Source organism: Chlamydotis macqueenii, chromosome 29, assembly GCF_036417535.1.
Source record: "Chlamydotis macqueenii isolate bChlMac1 chromosome 29, bChlMac1.mat, whole genome shotgun sequence".
Classification (NCBI taxonomy): Eukaryota; Metazoa; Chordata; class Aves; order Otidiformes; family Otididae; genus Chlamydotis; species Chlamydotis macqueenii.
Window position 1 is genome coordinate 1,267,151 of NC_141584.1, and position 19,369 is coordinate 1,286,519.

The 19,369-nt window shown below is 63.0% G+C and overlaps 2 protein-coding genes across 11 annotated transcripts in view; one reads left to right on the plus strand and one right to left on the minus strand.

The window, feature by feature from the left end:
- LOC147597050 (twist-related protein 2-like) lies at window positions 1-6,503 on the plus strand. Its single transcript, XM_086768848.1, has 2 exons — window positions 1-501; window positions 6,433-6,503. The coding sequence occupies exon 1, from the start codon at window positions 10-12 to the stop codon at window positions 493-495; it is 486 nt and encodes a 161-aa protein (XP_086624974.1). The 5' UTR covers window positions 1-9; the 3' UTR covers window positions 496-501; window positions 6,433-6,503.
- A 3,239-nt stretch (window positions 6,504-9,742) lies between these two features.
- HDAC7 (histone deacetylase 7) overlaps window positions 9,743-19,369 on the minus strand; it is an 87,448-nt gene continuing 77,821 nt past the window's right edge. For 9 of the 10 annotated variants that reach the window (XM_086768786.1, XM_086768782.1, XM_086768785.1 and 6 more), the window contains 16 exons: window positions 18,776-18,984; window positions 18,260-18,469; window positions 17,262-17,487; window positions 16,775-16,908; window positions 16,026-16,146; window positions 15,728-15,777; window positions 14,492-14,599; window positions 14,224-14,279; window positions 13,916-14,003; window positions 13,483-13,602; window positions 12,985-13,082; window positions 12,773-12,891; window positions 12,449-12,582; window positions 12,256-12,340; window positions 11,879-12,017; window positions 9,743-11,288 (listed from right to left, as the gene is read on the minus strand). In XM_086768786.1, the coding sequence (XP_086624912.1) occupies window positions 11,243-11,288; window positions 11,879-12,017; window positions 12,256-12,340; window positions 12,449-12,582; window positions 12,773-12,891; window positions 12,985-13,082; window positions 13,483-13,602; window positions 13,916-14,003; window positions 14,224-14,279; window positions 14,492-14,599; window positions 15,728-15,777; window positions 16,026-16,146; window positions 16,775-16,908; window positions 17,262-17,487; window positions 18,260-18,469; window positions 18,776-18,984 (1,943 nt within the window). In that variant the 3' untranslated portion in view covers window positions 9,743-11,242. Of the gene's footprint in view, window positions 11,289-11,878; window positions 12,018-12,255; window positions 12,341-12,448; window positions 12,583-12,772; window positions 12,892-12,984; window positions 13,083-13,482; window positions 13,603-13,915; window positions 14,004-14,223; window positions 14,280-14,491; window positions 14,600-14,895; window positions 15,211-15,727; window positions 15,778-16,025; window positions 16,147-16,774; window positions 16,909-17,261; window positions 17,488-18,259; window positions 18,470-18,775; window positions 18,985-19,369 lie in introns of those variants that run through there. The other variant, XM_086768790.1, reaches the window with a different exon arrangement.

The window sequence follows — 19,369 nt, forward strand, 5'->3', positions numbered from 1 at the left end:
GCGGAGAAGATGAAAGAGGAAAGCATGTGCCCGGAGTCCCCCGAAGGCAGCCTGGTCACCAGCGAGGAGGAAGGCGAGCGGCTGCACAAGAAATGCCTCCGCAAGCGCGGCCAGGGGGGCAAGCCGTCGGAGGACTGTGGTGCCCCATCGCCGCAGGGCAAGCGGAGCAAGCGCAGCCCCGTCCCGCAGTCCTTCGAGGACGTGCACACGCAGCGCGTGATCGCCAACGTGCGGGAACGCCAGCGGACCCAGTCGCTCAACGACGCCTTCGCGGAGCTGCGGAAGATCATCCCGACGCTGCCCTCCGACAAGCTGAGCAAGATCCAAACCCTCAAGCTGGCCGCCCGCTACATAGACTTCTTGTACCAGGTCCTGCAGAGCGATGAGCTGGACCACAAGATCGCCAGCTGCAACTACCTGGCGCACGAGCGGCTCAGCTACGCCTTCTCCGTCTGGAGGATGGAAGGGGCTTGGTCCATGTCCGCGTCCCACTGAGCCGGGGTACGTATCGCCGCCTCCCCGCCGACGCCTCCGTGCGCCCCTCGCTCCCGCGTCCTCCGCGCATCTCCCCGGCTCGGTCCTGTGGGGGCAAAGCGCAGCAGCTGCCCCCTCCTCAGGCTCCACGTGCAAGCGATTTGCGTTAACGAACCCCAGGTGCCACCAAGGCCGGCGGTCGGAGGAGGTGGCGATTCCCGGCCTCGCCGGGGCCGGTAGGGCGTTGCAGGGGGCCGAGCAGCGGAGCCCTAAAGCAACCGATCTTATTTAGCGGGGTCTGGCCAGGGCAGGCTGGTGAAAGGTTTAAAACGAGGGCTTAAAATTCTGATTTATCCTCCCGCGGTAACCCGGGTGGGTGCGTAAATCAGCAGCCGCCCTTCCGAATGTGCTTGTGTTACCGAGGCGTCAAAGCCGCACGAGCGAGGCCAGCGGCCGCCCGGCGGCCATCGCTCATCGGCTGCCACCCCGGCAAAACTCGGCGGCCGTTCCCTGGGACCTCCAGCCCACCGGGCTTTTTCCTATCCCTCTCCTAAAGCACTGCAGGTGAGGTGGGATCCGTAATCCCTTTGGATCTGCAGGGAAGGAAACGTTGAGCAAGGACGCCGGGGCAGCGAGCTTTGCTTGCTCGTGGCACGGCACCACCTGAGCATCCTTTCCACCCGCAGCAAAGCTGCTGAGAGGAGCGGGGAATAATCCCAATTTTCAGTGCTTTCGGGCTCATTGGGCTGGGAGAAACGGGGAGCGGGGGGAGGAGGGTCAGCTACGTGCCAACGCTTCCTGCAGCCCGCGTGCAGGAACTTCGGAGGGCATTCCCACGGCGTGGCCACTTCGTGGTTTCCCAGCCCAGCTCCCAAGCGTCCCCGCTGTCCCCTGAACAGGATCAGGGCTCCTGGCTTTCCTCGGGCGCTGACCCCTTAACCCCCGCCCTGCGTCGGCCCCGGCGCTGGGGGTGAGAGACCGCCGGGTGTCCTGGGGAAGCCAGCCGCAGAAGGACTCGTTTTTCTTGCACCCAGCGCTGAGGGCTGCAACGCGGAAGAGCCTTTTATTCTTCTTTTCTGCCATTTATTGGGGTCAGCCTTGCGCACCCTCCTTCGTCCCATTCCCGGCCTTACCGCAGCCCTGGGCCGGCGCGGGGACGCCGGTGCCCGTGCCCAGTGCTCTCCCTGCGAGCAGAAGCAGCGAAAGTCCAGACCCCGGCAGGAGAAGTGCCGAGCGGGTGCGAGACCCGAATTTAAGCCGTGCTGACCCCCAGCTGGGGCAGGGAGCTGGCGCGATGCTGCGGTCCCCGCCTCGTCACGGGCGCAGCGGTGGGATCCCGGCCACTGGGCCAAGCCGTAGAGCAAAAAAAAAGAAAAAAAAACCCAAATCTGCTCTCCACTCTGGTCTCGAAAGGCCAGAGGGAGTGGGAAAGGGAGGAAAGCGGCCTTTCTGAGACAAAATAATCATAGCAAGTTCCTGCAAAGTGATGCCCGGGCGGTGGGGACCCTCTGCCACGGCCGGCGTCCCGCTGTGAGCATCGCTGCCCCTCCTGCCTTTGGGTCTGGCCACGCAGCAGCCCCAAATTTAAGGCCGGATCCGCAGATATAGGTAGAGCTGCTGGCTGAGGACGTTTCCCGGCTCCCAAGGGGATTTCATTGAGGGATGTGAGCGACTTAAACGCTCGCTTTCCGGCCAGCCTTGCTAAGATCTCGTCTAACCAACAGGGAAACCGTCAGTTTTCTAAATCCGTGTATAGGTGTCGATTATTTAGGACGGACCCGGTTGTTTAAAAAGTGCTAAGGAAGCCTGCCCTTGCTGGGTGCTGGCGGGGACACCGTCCCCTTCGGAGGTGAAGGTGTCGCTCGATTTTTCACTTTGAGAAGCCAAAACGCGGCCAGGGCCAGGCGGGATGCTGAGCCCCCCGAGCAGAGCGAGCCCGCATCGCCCACGGCCTCCTGCAGCCTCTTCCGGGCGCAATGTTTTTGGGAGTTTGGCAGTTTAGAGCGGGGTTATCCTGTTTGGGGGACACAGGGTGCTCCGTTATCCTGTCTGGGGGACGCGGGGTGCTCTGTGCATGCTCCCGAAAGAGGGGGGCTCTCGGCGTGGCTCTGCCCCGCTCCTGGCTTCGCAAGAGGGGTGAGAACAGCCCGGCGGGGCCGCGGGTTGCTGCGGTGGGTGGGTTTTAAGAGCTTCGGCGTTGCGCTCTGCTGACGAGTCGCGCACTCCGTCAAAGCCCAGCTAAAGGCACCTTCGCCCTGGGGAGCTGGGGGGCTTCGCGTCCCCTCCCCATCGCTCCCAGGCCGTTGCTCTCGGCGCATGCGTGTCCGCTCCCGGTTGCGTGCGTGGGCTGGCGTGCGGCTCTGCGTCCGGCCGTTGACTTGTAGGCCTGTTTATTTCAGCGGAGTGCTTGGCAGGAACCGTGTTCCCGTGATAAACAGGGGAATTAAAGACCCTCGGCGATCCTAAAGACCCCGCTGCTACATGAAAAAGCCTCCGCACAAAACCCCTCGCGTCCCGTGAGCGGTACTCTCAGCGCACTTATCGCTGCCGGTTAATATTCACCCCGAGCGGCTGCGGCGCTCGCCTTGAGGCAAAGCATCCTCCAGCTGAACGGATAACCATCCGCTCTGTGCCAGCCTGCAGCGGTACGCGGGTACCAGTTAGCAGCTCCCAGTTGGGCAGGGATGTAACGGGCGGAGGATTTGCTAAGCGCAGACCAAAAAGGGGGAAGAGCCGCAGGGGGAGCGATGCTGGGGCTGGAAAGGCTGCGGCTCTCTCCCGTTAAGTGAATTAACCCAGCGCTTGCAGCGGGACTGTAATTTTATAATGTAAAGCAGCTCACGGCTGCTGCGAGCGCCAGCGGACTGGTCTCCACTGGAACCCAGCCTATTAAATATCAAAGGGCGCTGGAATAGCTGGATGTGGCTGTGCCCTTGTTAACCAGGAGCCATCATCTGGGGAAAGAGGGACCGAGCCCTCAGGCAAGAAAAATAATGTTTGAAGTTCCCCAAGCTCACGGGTTTCAGCAGATTAAAATGGTTTCTTTCTGCTGGAGGAGAAAATGAGGCTGGAAGCTGGAACTGCTGGGGGGGAGAGGCTGGCGAAGCCGTACGGGGAGATGTTCCTCGCCCTTCATTTGTCTCCTGGATTTATCGTCTTTCTCGCGGTGCCCTCCCTGAATTGTCTGCCCTGAAAGACCTTGGATAAATCTTCCCTTAGGGGACCGTTGCTCTTGCTCGGAGGCGGCTTTCTCGGGCGGCTGCTGCCTTTTCTGTTATTTATAAACACGGCTCGCCGCGCAGCGGTGGAGCACCGGCGTGTTCCAGGAGCTGGGGGAGAGCTCAGCTCCGCTCCGAAAATGCAGATAAAGCAGCAGCTGCTTCGAAAAGCTGGGACCCCGCTGCAGACGGGCAGGAAGCATGGTCCCGCCCGGCTGCGCTGCCTCCCCACCCCGCACCGGTTCCTTTAAAAGCAGTGGGAAGTGGGGCCATCACCGCAGCGCTGGTTAAACTGGCCAAGGTGGCCCAGGACCCCCAGGCTGGCTCAGACACTTGGTTTGAGCTCCCAGAAAAGACGAGGAGTTGCCCAAAGGAAATCTGTGCCTTAGTGATTTTTTTTTTAATCTTTTTTTTCCACTCGGGTCAAGGGCCATGTGAAGTACTTGAGCTCCACGGTCCCGTCCCTGCGCTCTCGCGGGATGCTGCTTGGATTTCCTCCTTGCTCCGGTGCGGAGGTTTAGAGGCCAGAAGTGTCCTCCACAGGCTGCTGCTGAGGACAGCATCTGCCGCGGCGTCGGCAGCGGGGGCAGGAAGGAGAGATGCTGGGTGCCTTCAAGGCTCCAGCTTTGGTGCTCCGAGGAGCTGCCCTAGATGAGGATGCGGGACATCCCCCCAAAATCCCACGCCTGGTCTCACGCACGGGCTCTGGATAAGGACGCAGGACCGGACTGGGATGGGGATGCTCACGCTGACCCCCGCCCCCCAACACCGCGCCGGGCTGTCAGGGGCCACCCCGACTGCCGTGTAGGAGCAGGAGGTGGCATCGCCTCGATGTCCCAGAGCTGCTCGGAGCAGGGAGAGCCACAGGCTCACCCACCCCTCTCCAGGCCCCTTGGCGTGACAGCACCTGGCACAGGGACGCGTCAAAGGGGCAGCTGTTAATTTCACCGTCAGAAAAGCCTTTTTCCAGCAAAAACTTCCACTTTTCTATTAACGATGGAAGAACCCAACATTGAACCTGCCCGGGGGGACTGGGCTCCCCTCCGTCGCAGGAAGGCAGGTTCTCGGCACCGCTCAGGTTTGGTGAAAATTAAAACAGAGGTAAAATGACAGAGCCAGCCTCACGAGCGTTGAAATGTCTGCCGGTTTACGACCCTCGCGAGGAGACGGGCTCGCTAGATCTCAGCTGCGCTCGCTTAGCCCAGAGGAATGCCTTTGAAACGAGCCCGTATTTCATCGCCGAATGTCACGGGAATGCACCTGGGACGCGAGGGGGAACGAAGGAGATGCGTTAACGAGACGGGCTTTGCATTTAATTTCCTTTTATAGGGCCGTACCTGCGCAGAGCCCAGGGCGGTAATACAGCGGAGGGAGAGAAGGGCAGTCGTCGGCCGGGGCGTCGAGGCATCTCCCCGGCTCCGTGTCTGGTCCCCGCCAGCCCCGTGACCGTCCGTCCGCAAGCCCTGCACGCTGGGAGCGGGGCTGCTCCCCTCTGATGGCTCCCGCAGCCCCCTGGCAGCCTTCAAAATCGGGCCGGGAGCGCGTTATTTGGCGCTCGACCACAGCTTGAGGCACAGCCGTGCCGCGGGGCAAGGGGATCGTTCACTTTCACGCGGGCTGGGCCGAGGCGCCCGTGCTCCCCGCACCCCGGGACATCCCCAGCTGGACGCCAGCCCTTTTTGGCTGCCCGCTGTGCCGAGCACCGCTACCCCTGCGCTCCGTCCAGCGCGGACCGTCCGCACCGCGGCTCCGAAGGGTGGGCAGCGGGACGCGTCGGGCTGTGGGGGTTTGTCCTCTCTCTGCCCCCTGGCTCGGGTGGGCTCTGTCCCCCCCCACTAGCCCCCGCCCGCAGAGCGGGTGGGCAGGGGCTGCCCCCGCAGCCTGCCGACCCCGTCTACATTACCTCAGCGGTGCCGGGGGGGAATTACTGGAGGGTTTGATTTATTCCTCTCCAGGCTCCTCTCCGGAGAGTTCTAGGACTAAGCTCTTGTGCAAGGAGGGATTAGAAAAGCGGGGGGCAAAGCGGCAGTGAAGGGGGGATGAAATAAAACCGGAGACCTGGGGGTGGTGGGGAGGAAGCCCAGAGAGATGAGGAGCCATAAAATGGAGCCATCGCCCTTGGGGGGGCTCCGCTCCCCTCGCCCCCCCGTGCCGGAACCGTTTCTGATCTCCTCGCAGGAGACGCGTCCCCCTGCCCAAGGTCGGGATCTGGCCCTTGCCTTGCCCCGCTCCCGCCCTCGCTTCACCCGCACCACAGCCCCCGGCTCCAGGCTGGCGTCCGGCGTCGGCCGCAGGCGCCTGGCGGGGTCCCCTCCGGCGTCACCCACCCTGGGGACAGCCTGGCGTCCTCGGGGCTGGAGGGGGAACCGTTCATCACGGGGTGACACCGGTGCTCCCCCCGGAGCGGGGAGACGAGCAGTTTGGCTGCTTTCCTTCTCCATCCTCCCACAGCGGCGTCTTTGGGGCGAACGCTGGGATTTTTCTTCGAGCGCTCACGGTCCCGGGCTCAGGTGCAGGACATTTCCCAGCACGTCCCACGCAAACTCCTGTGGCCACGGCGGAGTCTGCGAATGCGAAGCACGAAGGAGCAGGAGCCAGCAACCAAACGCGGCTCTTGCCCCCGCCGCCTTCCCAGCCGCGCGCCGGATTTTGGATGATTTTGGGAAGCCTGGGCTGGCCGCGCCGAGCCAAAAACCTCGGCAGCTTGGCAGCCAGGCCGACCCTGCCTGTCTCCCCTTAGGTCTTACGCCTCCGCCTCGACGGAAACAAGCAGCAGCTCGCCAGCGCCCTGGCACCCAGACCCAGCAACCCCAGCACCCGAAACCCGACAGCAGCCTCCCCGGCGAGCAGGAGAGCAGAGCCCCGTCCCGCCCCGCCGGACCCCTCGCCCGGGGCTGCTCTGACCCCTCCAAACCCCAGGGCTGGGACAGAGGGACCCGAACCAGGACCTGGGTGGTTTTGCTTGGAACGAGCGCGGTTGGATGCTGTGTATGGAACTCTTTGGGGTGTAATTTATTTTTGACTCGCAGGTAAGGAACAGTCACGGTTATCCACGCTGGTACCAGCCGCCTGCTTCCCGAGCCCGCAGGGAAGCCACGGCCTCCAGCTCAGTGGGCTCGGTCATGCCCGCGTCCCCCCGCTGCCCGGGCAGCGCCGGGCACCCTTCTGCCAGCCCCAGGCAGGACAACTCCTCTCGGGACAACGGGAAGGGCTCCAGCGCCTGGTCCGGGCCACGCCGCTGCCCGGAGCTGCCCCGAGGAAGGGAAAACGCGGCGTCCAAGGGTTTGGCCAAGGACGGAGCGCAGCTGGCGGGTGACGGCCGCTTTGCCCCCGCGCTGGAGGGCAGCACCGCAATGGCACCGCGGTTGGTACCCTGCCTCGCGCGCGGAGAGGTTTTGGGGGGGCTGCTGAGCCCCTCAGCAAACCCCAAGGCTCACGACGCCCTCCGCTCCCTCGTACGCCATGGACGCGTCTCAAAATCACCCGCTCTGTTGGAATGACCCCGTTTCTTTGAAATTATTGGAAAATGCATTACACACAGCCCCTCCCTCTGCCCCGCAAGGCTGGGAGAGTTTAGGGATATTTCGGGAGCCGCGCTGCTCCGGAGGGATTCAGGCTTTTTGGGGGAGATGCTGGCGGGATGACAGAGGGGCGTCAGGGTTTCCAGAGAATCCCAATAAAGTCCAGGGGGATTTTCCAGGGTTCAGTCTCTTTGTTTCCTAAGGAAATGGTGCTGGCGTACGCACGAGGCGGCGCGGCTGCGCACCCACCCCGCCCCCTCCGCCAGCGCTGCTGCTCGGCCCGTTTTGTTCAAATCGGGCAAATTTTTGCTCATTACAGCAGAGAACCGGGCAAAAAAAAAAAAAAATCCCTGTAAGTGAGGCTGCAACGAGCACGCAACCCAAAATAGCCCACGTGGGAGAGAAGCGTTACGAATCACTCAGCAGCGTTTCAATTAGTGCTCACACTTTCTTACACACCGGAGAATCCGACGGGAAGCGACAGCACGGCTCAGGCTGCCTTCCTCTGCCTATCCCTCCGTTTTTACCCCCTGCCTTTAAAAAAACCAAAAATTCCATGAAAAACAGGGTCGTGGATGGCTTCATCACTGCATCGGGGGAAGGATTTTACACGCGAAAAATAAAACCACCTTTAGAAATATAAATTTTCTTTCAAAAAAATAAAATGTGCTTTAAAAATAAAAGGGAATACCTCTCTGACTCAGGCTCACAACCCTAATCTTGAAAAAAGGGTAAAGTGTCTTTAAAAAAAAAATTTAAAAATAACATTTTGTTGACTGTTTGTTTGTTTTTTTTTAAATGCTTCTATTGACTTATTTTAAACCGAGCCCCAAGGAAAAACCAATTTGAGCCAAGGGCTGGGGGCTTGCCGGCGCTCACAGCCGTGGTTACGGCAGCTGCCCCCAAAGACACGGGAAGTTTGGGGGCGAGGTGTCTGGGGCAGGGAGGGGTGGATCTGGAGATGCTCTGGCCCCAGCATCTTCACAGGTTTTGGGGGAAAGCCCCCAGTAAACCCCGAGGGATGGTCCCCAGCACCACCCCGGGCGTCCCACGGCGTCCCCTGCTCGGCCACGGTGCCGCCCGGCTTTTCTGGCCACGCCGACAACCCACCCAGCAGCCGGCAGGCGCGAGGGACCCGTGCGGGACGCGGTGCCCGTGCCGGAGGTGCCGTTCTTCGCGGGAGCCGGCTCACGGGGACGCACGGGCACGGCAGCAGCGACGGCTGCAGCGGGGAGCTGGAGGAGCCGGCCGCCATCGGTGTCGCGCGGGGACCCCTCAGCTGCGAGAAGCGGGCAGAGGTCCCTCCTCCATCCTGACCGAGGAGCGGTGGGAGCACCCAGGCGGCGACGCACCCACCCAAACCTGGGCTTCAGCATCGCCACGGCAGGACCTCCACCCCTGGGACCCCACCGCCCCCTCCACCCCACCCCACCACAAGCCCCCCGTCGGCCGCCGGGGCCGGTGCGTCCAGTGAGCCCTTTGGCATGTTGGTCACTGCTGCGGTGCCACAACATGGGGGCGAACACAGAGGGGCTGCTCGGGGTTTGGCTCCGGCGCGGGGCGGCCCTCGCAGGCGGGGTGCGCAGGATGAGGGGTCTCTGGGCCGCCCGGCCCGGGCCAGGCCGCGTGAGGCCCAGGAAGGGCTCGCTGGGTGCTGCCAGCCATTCCGGGAAGGGTCAGCCCTCGAACTCATGAGCTCAATTAACCTCAACTTTTTCCCTTTGTTAATTCACCCCGACAGACCCAGAGGAAACCTGGACTCGTCAAATCCCCAAAAAGTGAGGAAAGAGGCCGTGTGCTCGGGGCATTCCCTCTGCTTCACGGCAGCCACGGTTTCCACCGCCGAGCGCAGCGTCGCACCCGTCGCCTTCTCCGGGTGGAAACTGGGGCACAAACTCTGCTCCGATGCTGGGCTTTGGGCTTCCCCAGAGGCGAGCGGCCGCGGCCTGCTTCGCTCCGGCACAGCCGGGACCCGCTGGGAGAAATGGGGATGAGGTTGGGACTGAGCAGGGAGCGGGAACGGAGGCCGATGGCGGGCGAGGCGGTGGTGCAGGGGGAGCCGTGGCACGGGGGCTGCGGGGCGCCCGGCTCAGCCGAGGGGATGGGGTGGAGGGACGGGGTGGCAGGGGGTGACACGGGGGCAGGGACGGGGTGGCAGGGGGTGGCACGGGGGCAGGGACGGGGTGGCAGCACCAGCCTGGGCTCGGGGGCACCAGCGACGCCCGAGCGCCGTACGGCTGGAGCGGCAGCAGGTCCTTCCCACCACCCCGCGGCCCAGCTGAGGGGCAGACCCACAGGACGGAGGGCCAGCACCCACAACTGCCAGGCTCTGGAAAAGAGAGAGGTTTTAGGGTGCTCTTAAACCTCTTCCTGCTCGAGCTGTCCCACTGCAGGCTGATGCCCTCTCTCCTGTCCAGCGAGAGGCCGCTGCCGAGGGTGCCCACCCCCGGACCCCCTCGTGGGGTGGGTGTGGGTACCCGCACCCATCTCTGTGCCCCCAACCGGCGCTGCTGGACCCCAGCTCTGGGCTCTCTGAGACACAGAAATGCTTTATTCTTTCAAAGTCTTTTTTTTTTTTTCTCTCCTTCTTTGTTAGGTTTTTTGTTTTTTTTTTTTTTTTTACAAAATCTCCTCCCTGTGCCTGCAGCCAGACCCGGCCGCCTCCTGAGCTCAGCCAGGCCTCAGCGTCCCGTCCGGCCCCTCCGCCCCGGCCCCGCTGTCCCCAAACCCTGCTGCAGCCCAGCACCGCGACGCCCAGGCGGGGACCTGTCCTTGCGGGGTGACCCACAGGACACAGGGAAGAACGGGGGAAGGCTCTCGGGGCGAGGAGCCACACAAGGCCCCGCTTCAGCCCAAGACGGGAAGAAGGCAAATCCAGCTGGACACCCCATTTTGGGGGGGCCGGACCCTACCCCTGTCCCTGGGACAGACGCTGTTCCTGGGGCTCTGGGCATCCCTGGGGGAGCTGAGCGCCACGCAGAGGGTGCCAGGACTTGGTTTGATCTCAGCTGGAGAAGAGGAGCCCGTTGGGGCGCCGGCAGGGGGCTGGGGGTGCACCTGCAGAGAGGGGGGGCGCAGGGGGGGAACTGGAAGACAGCTGGGCTGCCCCTGCGCCGGGGATCGCAGGGTCTACGCCGACACAGATCCGCAGGGCGGGGTGGGTGAAAAGGGCTCGAGGCACCTCGGTAACGTCCACACGAACAGGTGTTCGATCCCAAAATTCCCCTGGGAAGAGTCCGTGAGGTTCACATCAGCACACGCCAATTGTATATAGTGCAAATCAGAGCCCCAGCACCAGAGGGGCCACGCTCCGGCTAGTGGTTAGGGTGTCCCACCGCTGCCATCCCGGGTGCAGACGCTCCAGCCCTCGCTCCTCCCCGGCTGCAAGGCGAGCGGTGCGTCATCCGCAGCCGTCCAAACCCTTCTCCTGCAGAACGAGCTCACGCCCCACGGCGCCGTCACGCTCGCTCCCGCCTTCTGCCCTGCCAGAGGAAGGGAGCCAGGAAGCCTTCCCGAGGAGACACGGAGAGCCTGTCCCACCCGAGCGGAACACAGCGCTGCTTCTCACAGGCACGGCTGCCCGGCCGGCGAGGAGCTCCGGGTGCAGTCCCGACGGTGGCTCTAACCACCCGCAGCACGGCCACAGCATCCATCCCAACACCCACCCCCTTCTCCAAGGGCGAGGAAGATCCCGGGAGAAGGGCAGGTCTGCGTCTCACACGTGGCCCCAGAGGGGTTTCAGGTCCCAAAGGTTGAGGACTGATTGCAAGCACGGTCTGGGTTTGCGAAGCCACGCCGTGCAGAGGGAGTTCATGGTTTTCCATCCATCCCGAGCAAGAGGACGTCTTCCAGGTGGCTGCAGGCGCATCCCTTCTGGGAGGCCTGCAAAGGTCCAGGCCATTTCGGGACCATGACTCGGAGAGGGAGGACGACGTGGCAAACGGGAAGCCAGGAGTGAAGAGCGAGCACTGGGCTCGGGAGAGTCCAGCCACATCCTGGAAGCAGGGGAGCAGAGAATGTCACTGCTCATCACTGGTTCATGGGCTCCTCTTCCTCCATGGGCTCGTCCTGTGGCCTGAAATGGAGAAATAAGACACACGAGATGAGGAGGAGACCCGTGTGACACAACACATCCCTCGCTGCATTGAGGGGCCTTCCAGCAAGTCCAGCCTCTACACAACAACCTCCCAGTGCTTCCTGCCCCACCGAGACCTACGTAGACTCCGGCTGAGTCCTGGTTAGAGAAAGAAAAGGCGGTGGGCAGGTGAGGACCGCGCTGAACGGAGGCGATGAACCTCCAGACTCCAAGGAAGGGAAGAGAATCTGGTCTGGTTTTCATCTTGTTTGGGAAGAACCCAGCACTGAATCCCCCAGAAGCCAACGCAGGTCCTGACCCCCTGGATGCAGGACCTCACCCCACCACCCACCGACACCGAATGCTGGGGCCGAATTTGCCGGGATGTGAGGGTGACAGGATCAGAGCTCTCGGGAGGGAGGACGGTTGTAATTTCTACCTCCCACAGCCCAAGACCCAAAAGCCAGCACTATGCTGACCTCCCAGGAGCTCATCTGGCTGTGGGGCACCCTCGTGACAGCAAGGCTCAGAGCCAGGCACACAGGGAGCGAGGGGCACCCACACCTCCCAGGATCGATCGAGAGCATCACCTCTTCTCCACCATCACAGCCACCGAGAGGGAGGCCAGGGCTGTGACCGTCTCCACCTCTTCTGCCTCGTGGTGCTGTGCCTCCAGGAAGGAGCAGCCCAGCTTGGAGGCAAAGCGCTGCACGGCCACCCAGTATTTACCTGCGGGAGAAGGAAAAATCAGGGGGTGTTGGGATCAGGGTGCCCCAGGTCTCTGGGCTTCCCTTGCAGTGAGCGCAGGGGCAACACTGTCCCATGAGGAGGATGATGATGAAGGGCTCCACTGGGGTCTTTTAGGCCAAGCGTCCCCTTACAGGTCATGGGGTTTACTGGAGAGGGGAGGAAATGCTAACGCTTGGCTCTTCCATGGTCCCTAACTGGGCCCCCCTGGGACACTCACTCTGGACCTGGATCACCGTTTCCAAGGAGCGCACAGCGTTGGGGTTTGGTTTCTGCCTCATGCTGTCTTCTGGGAGAGGGTCCAGCTGCCAAAGGAAGACACAGGGGGTCAAGAGCAGGGAGCTGCGTGCAGGGCTTGGCTCGCAGCATCGGTAGAGCCCCACAGCCGCAACCTGCCGACCCCCGGCTCTCACCTCGTTGCCCAGCAAGGCTGACACGCAGGCCTCGGACGCGTCGCAGATGGCCGTTAGGTCATGGCCACCTTCTAGCGCGAGGACGATGGCTCCGCCAGCCAGGCTCATCAGCTGCTTCGTCATGTAGCCAAAGCCTGGAGGGGTAAAGCCCAAGCGGCGGCTGTGAGCCTCCCTGCCCGAAACACGAGGCCCTGGCCCTCGACACCAGGCCGGTACCACCCCGCAGCTCCCCACGGAGCTGCCACCCCTGCGCCGTGGTCCCAGCCCGGGTGGGCAGCGGGAACAACCCACCCCGAGCCAGCGGCGCTGCCTCCACCTCCTTACATTTAGCGGAGACTTTGTAGCCGCCCAGGGGTGGTGGGTGGCCATCAGCCGCGTCGAAGCCGGCCGACACCAGCACCACATCAGGGGAGAATTCATGTGCAATTGGCATCACCACCGTCCTGCGTGGGCGAAAAACAAATACGAGGTGTTGAGCGCTGGCTAAGCCTACACGGAGGAAATGATGGGACGAGGAGAAACATGAGGAACGGTACCTGAAAGCAGCCAGATACTCAGGGTCACCCATGGGCGGGTTGAGCCCTCCAGTCCAGGCTACGTTGACGTTAAATCCCTCACCAGGCCCAGCGCCAACCTGCGAGAGAGCAAGGACAGCCGTGAAGGCCTGGATGTGGCCTGCAGGGATGCTGAGCGGGCTTCACCGCTGCCAGGCTCCAGGGAGGCCGGGCTGGGTGTCCCGGACCCCCTGCCCCGTGCCACAGGAGCTAGCTGGGTTTGCTGCAGAGCAGAAGCCGTGGCATTTTCCTGACACTTCCCAGAGCCAAGCAGCCGTCAGTCACCGTGCCCTGCCACCAGCTGCAGGCTGGGACGAAGCCTCGGCTCTGCAGCCAGCCGGGTGACCAGGCCGGACCGGGCATCGCCGGGAAACGAGCCCACAGGCACCGACACAAAACAACTCTGCTTCTCCTGGCCGCCACCTCCGCCACCGGCCCCGGGCAGAGCGCACAGACCTCGCAGCCTGCCGGTGCCCTTACCTCGTCTGCGGCCCCGCTACCGGGGAAGAAGTTGCCATCATCGTGACGATGCAAGGAGATGTAGAGAACATCAGGGTCTCTGTAGAAGATCTGCTGAGTCCCATTGCCGTGGTGAACGTCCTAGAAGGAGAGAGAGATTGGGAAAGCGCTCTTTTTTCAGCCTTGAGGGTGGCTCTACAGCCTAACAGGGCTAAAAGCAACTGGATCTCTCCCCCGCTCCAGGGCCAGGTCCCCCATTCCCAGGATCGGCTCCTGCTCCCCCATCCTGGCACGTCGGGGGGTTCCCGGACACGCTCCTGCAGCCGGTCCCCGAAGGAGGAGGTTTCGCTGCTCTCCAGTCCAGCTCCAAACCAGAGCTGGGAGAAAGCGCAGGCACCCGCTCCTGGGGACGTCCTGGGGGAGCAGGGACACGGAGGGGACAGAGGGGACTTACCCAGTCCACAATGAGGATCTTGCTGAGCTTCCCTTTCTGCTGCAGCTGCCTGGCGGCAATGGCCACCGAGTTAAAGAAGCAGAATCCCCTGCAAAGAGGGAGTCGGCGCCAGTTAACGCTCCAAGGCCCTTCCTGAGCACCCTTCCCTCCTGTCCACGTGCGCCCTGAAGGGTGGGCTCTCCATCCCCTCTCCCCCGGCCTCGATACGGACGTGTCCCGGGGGAGGTTAGTCTGGAGTGACTGGGAGCCAAGCGGCTGGTTTTTGGGGTGCCAGCCCAAAGCCCTGTGGCTTGGGAAGGGGCCCTTACATGGCAGTGGAAGGATCCGCGTGATGTCCAGGTGGCCGCACCACAGCAAAGCCGTTCTGGGGACAAAACAAAGGCGAGCGATCAGAGTTGACGGCCCCAGCATCACGCACCCCCTCCACCCCCCGGCTGGTGGCTCCTGCCAGGGATGGGGAGCGCAGCAGCGCAGGGCTGGGAGCACCCGGTGCCGGCTGGGGAGATCCCCAGCCCCTCTCCTGCCCAGCCGCGGGGTGACGCACAGCTCCGGCACCGCCGCGTGAAGCCACTCTACCTTCAGCTCCCTGGTAGCCACCTTGAAGGCCAGCTCGGTGACGCTGCCCGCAGCCCAACGGGCCGCGTTGGAGGAATGCAGCTCGTTCCAGATGGTATCGCTGTCCACCTGGAAGCAAGCGGATCGGTCAGGTGGGGACAAGGCACCGGTGGAGGAGGTCTCGGCTGTGGGACCCACACTCTGCCAGCCACCCCGCTCGGGGCCAGGGGTTGAACTCCCATGCAGGCTGAAGGGCCGGGCACCATGGAGCTGGAGCACCTCGCATGCCATGGGGCAAGCTCCCCGGTGGCTCCTTGGCCAGAGCGGCAGCTCCTCTGCCTGCTGTCAGCCCCAGCCCCGAGCCGAGCTCCACACAGAGCATCTCACCCTGCACCCAGGGGCTGGAAGGAGAAAACACCCGTTACCTTCTTTATCTTATTTTATCGTTTAACCAAACATCTTGGTTTGATCAGGATCACGTCAAGGGCTGAGCCAGAGCCGGAAAACTCAAGTCTCTTCTGATCAACTCCATGTGTGCAACTCAAAGGCTCCCCTCTGCCCATGAAGAGGGGCAGCTCCAGCCCCCCGCCGTCAGGGCACGGGTGCGGGGAGGGCAGGGAGGGAGAAGCAGAGTGGGGAAAGTGGATGCAAACGGGGCTGAGAAGAGCTGGTGCCCAGCAGCAGGGGCAAGGAGAGAAGAACCAGAAGAGGCAGCAGGAAGGCATGGAGTGAGACCCCTCCTGAAAGAGAGAGAGAAGGACAGAGACAGGGAGGAGAGAGGAAGAGAGGAGAACACAATGAATGGAGAGAAACCAGAGTGGCAAGCTGTGAAAGGAGAGGCCACGGACGTGTCTGGAGAGAAGTAGCAAGCTGCTGTCCCCACGACACTGCTCCCTTCCCTCAACAGAGATCACGGCTTGTGTCCTCCCCCGGCCGTCCCACCAGCTCACTGTCTTCCAACACCCTGGGCTCTCAGAAATGGCTGTGAGGGGCTCTGGCTTGCCCCAGAGTAAGGCAGTGGAAAGGGCCCCCTTTCAAGGGTGGGATGCTCAGGACCATCCCAAGGACAGGGGAAGCTCTGATACAACGACATCTTGCCCACAGATTAAGTGCTCCCACCTGGGGCTACCCAACCTTGGCAGCCCAAAGGCTTCAGGAGCTCCCTCTCCGCTCAAGCCCACGGGGAAGCCCTCACTGGGGACAGAGGAAAGGAACAACCCTGTCCAAAACTGGCCGGAGCAGAGATCAAGCACTTACCCCCACCCCTCCGCAGGGCAGCATGACGAACATCCGCTGCGACAGGATCCCTGCAGAGAGGGGACAGCGAGGACTTCAGAGCTGAGAAACGGGGGAATGCTGGGGGACAGGGTGCACGGCACGGAGGTACCACGGAGGGAGGTCTGGCCTGGCTGCTCAGCCAGAATTAGGACCAGCCCCACAGGAGCTGCTTGGCGCGGTCCCCAAGGGCACCCTGAGCCGGTGTGGATGCGCGGGCAGGGACAGGCATACGGCAAGGGCGCGGCTGCCTGAGGGAGCGGTGGGGATGTGGACTCACCCGCCAGCTTCCCGTTGTCCAGTTTCAGGCGGTTGAGAGGGTTGGTGCCGTAGAGGAAGACGTGGCGCTCGGTATGGACGCACTGCAGCTCTTCCAGCGTGGCCTTGCGTCCCCGCAGACACTGCGGCAGACAGGGGCTGTGACCCAGCCGCTCCAGGTGGGAGATGCAGGCTCTCCCACCCGCGCACACCAGCCTCCGAGGGTGGAGGTGGCACGTCCTGCTGTCTGAGGACGGCCGCAGCTCACGCCACCGCAGCCAGGGAGGCAGCTGCAGGGCTGAGCAGGGTGCTTCTTGCCTCGGAGCTGAGCTAGAGCAACCCCCCTTATTCGCAGCCAGGGATCAGGCAGAAAACGCCAGCATCACCTTCCCACAACTGGTGTGGACCAGTCAGCCCAGCTAGCCCAGGGCAAGGTTTCTAACAGACTGGAAGTGACACTGATGTTCCCAGAGCTGGCAAAACTCCCTGTTTCAACAGGCATCATGCCTCTCCCTACGCCCAGCTTCCAGCAGAGCAGACTGCTGCTGCTGATCGAAGCCGGAGATGGTTAGACCAGGATGCTCTGGCTTGGCACTGCCAACAACGCACCAGTGCAAGCCCTCTCCCAAGGTCTTTGCTGCCTGGATAATGGTGGCAACAGGCTGAGAAGATCTGGGAGCAAAAGGGATGGAGGTGGGAGCAGGATCTTCCCGTACCAGCATCCCTCTCTGAGACAGGCTGTGCGGCTCCCACCCCGCCGCTCGCGCTCACCTCGCACTGGCTGCGCAGCCCTCTCTCCTGCAGACGGGACCAGATGCTCTGGATCCTGCCCGCGTGCTCCGGGTGGTTGCTGTTGTCCCCGCAGGAGCACTGGTGTTTGAGCATCACCGAGTCGTAAACCAGCCCTGCAATGCACAAGGAGAGACGCTGTCCAGAGACTGGGCAGGACACCCAGGCCTCAGTGCTGCTGACCCTACAGGGGCTGCCTGGGACCCTGAACACCCCCAACTACGTGATGTGACCGAAACACCTCCCTCCAGCCACGGGAGCCTCTGTCCTTTGCCTGAAGCAAATCCTGCCTTGGATACGAAAGAGAGTGAACCAGTCCCGTACCAGCACCGCTGCATCAGGAGGGCAGTCAAGGGGCTGGATAGGCAGGTCCTGCTTGGAAAAGCCACCTTAGATGGCCTCCTCCCGTCCAGCTCTTGTCCCCAGCCCCTGCTGCAGCTCCAGCTGTGACAGTCCCTCCAGGTCGTACCTGTGGTGAAGTGTGGCTTGGCCGGCTGCTCCTGCACGGGCAGGGAGAGCGTCTTGGAGGCCGTGTCCGGGGCAGGGAGGGAGACAGTCGCGGTGGCGGGAGATGACTGGGCCCTGGAGAGGGGCCTGTGCCCCCCATGGATGGTGGGGACCATGGGGGAATCGGCCAAGGGCTGCCGCTTGAGGAGCTGCTGCTGCACGCGCTGGTAGGAATCCCAGAGGTAGGCCTGGTGGAGAGAGCACGCCATGAGCACGGCGTCCAGAGCCAGGCACCCCGGCAGCAGCACCCGGCACGGGGAAGGGACCCTCCCAGGGTCTGGATACCACAGCCCCCTCCATGCTGGGGGCGCTCAGAGCCGGTTTGCAGGAGCTGGGACACGTCGTGCAGCATCTGCTGCTCTCTGCCAGCTCAGCCCCACGGTGCTGGGCAGCCCTGCTGCAAGGCGCAGCAATTTGGGGAGCGACGCCCGGCACTCCGGGGAGGATGCCCAGCCTCGCTGACACCAGGGTGGCTGCAGCTCTCGGCCCTGTCCTAGCGAAGTGCCCCGGGTTCAAGGAAGGTACAGACGGGGCGCCTGTGTCCTTAGGCAAGCAGCACCCCTTCAGTGGCTCTGGGGTCTGATTTGAGTCTTCCCAGGCTCAGGACGCTGCCAGCTTTGCTGGGTTTGTGCAAAGCCTCGGATGGGAGACACCAAGGGATGGAGAAAGGAATTGCTCCGAACTGCAGGGCCGGATCTCTGGGTGCTGCCTGCTCAGGGCTAACGCTTGAGCAATTAAGCCACAGCTGGAGAGAAGGGCACGGCTAGGAGCTGCACCTCTTACAGCCCGCTCCTGAGCCTGCTGTGAAGACCTCAAACCACCCCAAGGGCTCCATGCAGCTTGAGACAGCCAGAGAAGCCATTGCCCCTTTGCCCATGGGCTCCTTGTGCCCAGAAGGGAGAGGGCTGCCTCAGGTTGACCCCTCCCCAGGGCTCTTCCATCCCTGCCAGCCCTCTGTACCTGCTGCAGGACAAGCTCCTCTTGAGGCTGCATCATCTTCTGCGTCCTCTCGGGCTCCTTCACGCCGCTCCCTGGCCGCGCGGGCTCCACGTGTGCCCTCGCCGGGTCGCTGCTCTCGGCCCCGGCCTCTGGGAGCGTTCCCTCGGCCTCCATGTCCTCTGAGGAAGGGATCTGCCGCAGACGGGGCTTCTCGCTGGATTTAGCCATGCGCTGTGGCCAGAGGGGTCACGAATGAGCACAGGGAGGTGGCAGGGGTCAGGCCAGGCTGAGGAGGTCACAGGGAGTGGCAGGGCATCTTGGGGCAGGAGCAGAGTGGGTGCAGGAGCCAAAATGCTGAGCAGGTACCCTCAGCTAGCTGCCAGGAGCCTGGGCAAGGCAGCGTCTCGCACGCCTGGCTGCGGCTTGGCCCCGGCCATCTGGTACCCACTGCCCAGCTGGAAGGGTTGCCATCTCGCACCCTTCCAGCGTCTTTGTCCCAGTGCCTCTTCACCCTTGGGCTGGGCCTCCATAACTCACCTTGCCCAGGTGCGTCTGCTGCTTGAGTCTCTCCAGGAACTGGGTGTGATGCTGCTGGTAGACCAGTTGCTGCTGGATGGCCTTGGGGTTCTGGGGCAGGGGCTCCGAGCGGGTCCTGCCCAGTGGTTTGTGGTGGCCTGGGAGCGACAGGCGCTCTGCAGAGATGAGTGAGGGGGCGAAGGAGAAGGGGACTGTTCCCAGCCCTGGCACTGGAGGGGAGAGGAAGGAGAGGTGACGGGTGGCATTGTCCCCTGGGCAGACACGACACTCGGCAGAGCGGTTAGCCCGTGCCATGGCAAGCAGCAGTGCTGTCTGTACCCATGATCTCCAGACAGCCCTGAAAACGACGGTGGCCCAGCCCTGGAGCCCAGAATCTGGCTGGCTAGAATGGACGGGCTGTGTCGTCACGGCTCCCCTCCTTCTGTCCCCATCGCTTTGCCCACACAGCCCACAGGGCTCTCGGGACAGGATCTGGCTGACCTCAGTCATCTCAGTCCCCGTCCCTCAGCTTCATCCTCAATGGGAGAAGCTTTCCTCACTGCAGGTATCACAGGGCAGGGAGAGATGGAGCCAGGAACCAGCACAACGGAGCCA